The 4477-nt window shown below is 33.3% G+C and overlaps 1 protein-coding gene across 1 annotated transcript in view; it reads right to left on the bottom strand.

Annotated features, from left to right (window-relative positions):
* Positions 1–4477, bottom strand: part of cplx4c (complexin 4c) — an 8607-nt gene extending 4130 nt beyond the window's left edge. Inside the window, exon 1 of the mRNA XM_084118983.1 lies at positions 3995–4477. Within this exon, the coding sequence (XP_083975109.1) occupies positions 3995–4155 (161 nt within the window). The 5' untranslated portion in view covers positions 4156–4477. The remainder of the gene's footprint in view (positions 1–3994) is intronic.

Here is a 4477-nt window from a genome sequence, read left to right as displayed (position 1 = left end):
GGCATAAAAGAAAAATCGATAATTTTGACCCATGCAATGTATTGTTGGCTATTGCCACAAAAAGGGTCACATGTCCTCATATATATGTGTGACACCAGTCGACCTCAGGTCAGCGATGACGGCTATAACGGACTGATCCCACTTTTGGCCGGCGGGACACAGGAAATGGGAATTAGGATAAGACAATAATTACAGACTAAGACGATTTCATTATGTTTATAAACATCACTGTGTTGAGCGATACTGAAAACCTGTGTTATAGAAACATTATAGCATATTATAGTAACTATTTGGAAACAATAAATAGTAGTATAAATAATATCATTAGGATTATATATATATCATATTATTAGTAAGTCAAGTCAAGTATTTGTATAGCGCTTTTCACAATACAGATTGTATCAAAGCAGCTTCACAGTATTAAATTAAAATAAAATAATACAACAAGGTTTGTTTCTAGTGGAATTTATTGATTGATAAAATAAAATTAAATATCCCCAAAATATCCCCAACTGAGCAAGCCAAAGGCAACACTATTACTATTATTTATTGTTACTAAAAAGTTACTATAATAAATATTCTCTCATCAGTTGATAATTATTTAGTAATTTTTCACTCATTGTTTTTTAGTGTTTACAGTTATACAAAAAATACTACAGTGTGTGTTCCTGCCAAAATACCACAGTTACTATTGTTATTTATTCTTAATTATTTTTACAATGACAACTATTTAATAATTTTTCATTAATAACTTTTAAGTTTAATTATTAAGTTTTTACAGTTATACAAAAAATACTACGGTAACTGTGTGTTCCTGCCAAAATACCAGAGTTACTATTGTTGTTTATTCTTAATTATTTTTACAATGACTTTTATCTAATAATTTTTTCATTAATAATTTTTAAGTTTAATTATTTATTTTTTACAGTTATACAAAAAATACTACGGTTTTACAGTTATACAAAAAATACTACGGTAACTGTGTGTTCCTGTCAAAATACCAGAGTTACTATTGTTGTTTATTCTTAATTATTTTTACAATGACTTTTATCTAATAATTTTTTCATTAATAATTTTTAAGTTTAATTATTAAGTTTTCACAGTTATACAAAAAATACTACGGTAACTGTGTGTTCCTGCCAAAATACCAGTGTTACTATTGTTGTTTATTCTTAATTATTTTTACAATGACTTTTATCTAATAATTTTTTAATTAATAATTTTTAAGTTTAATTATTATTTTTTTACAGTTATACAAAAAATACTACGGTTTTACAGTTATACAAAAAATACTACGGTAACTGTGTGTTCCTGTCAAAATACCACACTTACTATTGTTATTTATTCTTAATTATTTGTACAATGACAACTATTTAATAATTTTTTATTAATAATTTTTAAGTTTAATTATTCATTCAGTTAATTATTTTTACAGTTACAAAAAATACTATGGTAACTGTGTGTTCCTGCCAAAATACCACACTTACTATAGTTACAACTATAGTAAAAAAAATATTAATTGTTTTTATAAATTAATCAATAAGTTAATTATTTTTACAATTATAAAATGACACTTCTATATGCATATGTATATTTTATATGTATATGCACTGCTAAAATACTTTTTTACACTCTTGATGACAGTTGTATCTGCAGCCAACTGTAAAGATATTAACTAATAACGTGTGATTACAGAAACGGACATGGAGAATGTCTCCAAAAAAAACAACAACAAAAAAAAACAATATATTTCTGAATGTTTATTTGAGTGATCATCAAGATGCGGTCAAATCGATTAATCACGATTAATTAAAATATATATCTTTTTAAATATCATATATATGTGTGTATAAATGCATAAATACATACATACATGCATACAAGCACACACACACGTACGTATATATATGCGTGTGTGTATAAATATATAATATATTAGGTGGTCACATGACATCCACTGTCTGCCCTCTCATTGGGTGCCGCTTCAAGTCCAACACTCCTATCAGTCTCTCTGCCGCTACTCATCATTTGCATAAGGTTAATTAGTCAATTTTAACTGTCAATTAAAACGCATAACACTTTATCGCTGCTTAAATTGCCATCAATATGAATGATCTTTGAGAGCAAAAACCCTGTGCAACACAACAAATCATAATGCGAATGAACTGACTCTGAATTTTAGTATTGCTTCTTATATGAGGATCCTTTTTCAAATACAAGGTCAGTATTGATTTTCACTAACGACAAAACAACAAATTATCCGTGAATTTATATGGAACTAAGCTTTAGGAGCTTTCCATCTTTACTCTCCTCATGTTACGTTGCATTCGGAGATCGACTACTTTTGACTGTCAAAATGCCGGCGGACACAGAGACAGTGAGTTGTTCAAAACCTTTCTTTTTAGTAAACTCTGTGAACACAAACAATGTTCTCAATGCTGGAGTTCATGTGTAGAGCCCCTGGTGATACTTCCAGCACAGTTTCATGTTGTGTCGAGCCGCATTAGTGTTTTAAAAACAGCGATTTTTGATGTCGTGCCCCAAGCACTCCCATTCACAAGGCATTTTAACCTAAAACGAAAATACGGTCAATCTTAAAAGTGGCGTTTCCATTCTAATTATGCTTTTAAACGAAAGTTTGCCTCGGCTAGATTAACAAAAAGACCCTAGGTTGCATTTTGGTGAGAGTTACCCTTGAATGGGTAAAACCACAGTAACATCTTCAGCTTCCTTTCCATCTAAACTGGTTCACACCAAACGTGAATAGAGCATCAAATTAATTAACAAGAAAGTAATTAACCTGTCCAGTGATTTTATTCTCACACAACACTGCCCAGACACGAAGTATGTTCTTATACACTAAAGTATGTTGGTTGTCTTTACATTAGAATAGTAATGTTTCATATAATCTAGATTTAGATATGGAATAAATAGCATTCAATACAAAATGAATGTCTCATATATTGAAATCAAGTTTTTATGTGATAATGTTGTGCCACACCAGGCATTTAGTCATATTACAGAAATAATGTATTGAGGCCAACATATTAAATAACATTATGAACTGAAAAGCGGGACTGCCCCCGTTTATCACGTCACTTCACCACGTGACAGCAGCAAGCAGGCTCCTGATTGGTTAACGTGGCGCGAACTGACGTCAAAGTTCAGATTTTTCAACTCAGGCATCAGACACGAATTTGCTTCAAATGTGTGAATGTACAAAAAGCACCAAATAAAATAATTCGTGCCAGACGCTCAATTCGCGTCCACCGCGCGTGCTAAACGCCTCATTCGCGCCGCAGGACCTCCAGACGCGCGTAAACACATCTTTACATTGACTTAACATGAAAATCACTCGCGCCAGACGCTCTATTCACGTTTGGTGCATTAAACCTACTGTATAATGCAGCAGCACTGAAAAAAATGATTCGTTGAATTTAAATTTATCGGAAGTGGTTGCACACAATTGATTTTAGCTACATTTAAACAAATGCATTAAGTTGAATTTAATCAATTTTAGTTAAACTTAATGCATTTGTTTAAATGTAGCTAAAATCAATTGTGTGCAACCACTTGCGATAACATTTTTTATTAAATTCAACGAATCATTTTTTTCAGTGAGGATAATCATATTCATCCGCAATCAAAACAATGTTCTTCCACAAAATACATGCAGTTTTGTTTTTAAACCACCAGAGGGCCAGAAATTACAGTACTGTGGAACAGAATTGTGCACCAGTTATTGTAAGCAATCAAAATAGAAACCACGCAACAACAACATGTTCTTTGCCTGTTGCTTATTTTGATTTGGACATTGTGTGGTCAAGGTTGAAACTTATATTAGTTGTCGCAGTTTATCGACCATTTAAATGGATCAGAAAATCTTCTTTGTGTCTTATCTCTCTCCATCGCTCTGTAGTTTCAGCTCGAGACCCGTCAAAATCACAACTAATGCACGATATACGGCAGTCGCTCTATGAACAGTTGTACTCACTTCTCCTCGATGAGCTGTTTCTGATACTCCTCAAACTCTTCCCGGCTCATTCCTTTAGACGCCGCCGTCTCCTTCCCGTCCCCTTTCTCTTCTGCTTCATCTTTTCCTCCGGTCATGTTCTTCAGTTTGTCCCCCAACATCTGCTGCAGGAGGAACGCCATGCTCTCGGGTTTTAGGCCTGAAGAGTAGAGTAACTTTCCAGTATTGACTAACTCGTGGTGTTAGTTCATGTATTTGACCCACGGCTAACCTTTCCGGTTCAGGAACGCCGGCGTTGAAGCTTCTTAAAGCTTGTTTTTTTTGGAGCTACAATAACAATATGAAGACTATAGAGGTGTAGTTTCAGATTTGGCACCTGTTGTTGAGATGAAGATGAAGATGAGGAGGGTGAGGGTGTGATGAAAACGGCTCAAGGGCTTATCTTATTATAAAACCCCATCGAAACCTGTGCTGGCCTCACCTTGGGCCAAGGACGTCGATTGA

Source organism: Abramis brama, assembly GCF_963993115.1.
Source record: "Abramis brama genome assembly, chromosome: 7".
NCBI lineage: Eukaryota > Metazoa > Chordata > Actinopteri > Cypriniformes > Leuciscidae > Abramis > Abramis brama.
This window is presented reverse-complemented; position numbering and strand designations above follow the sequence as displayed.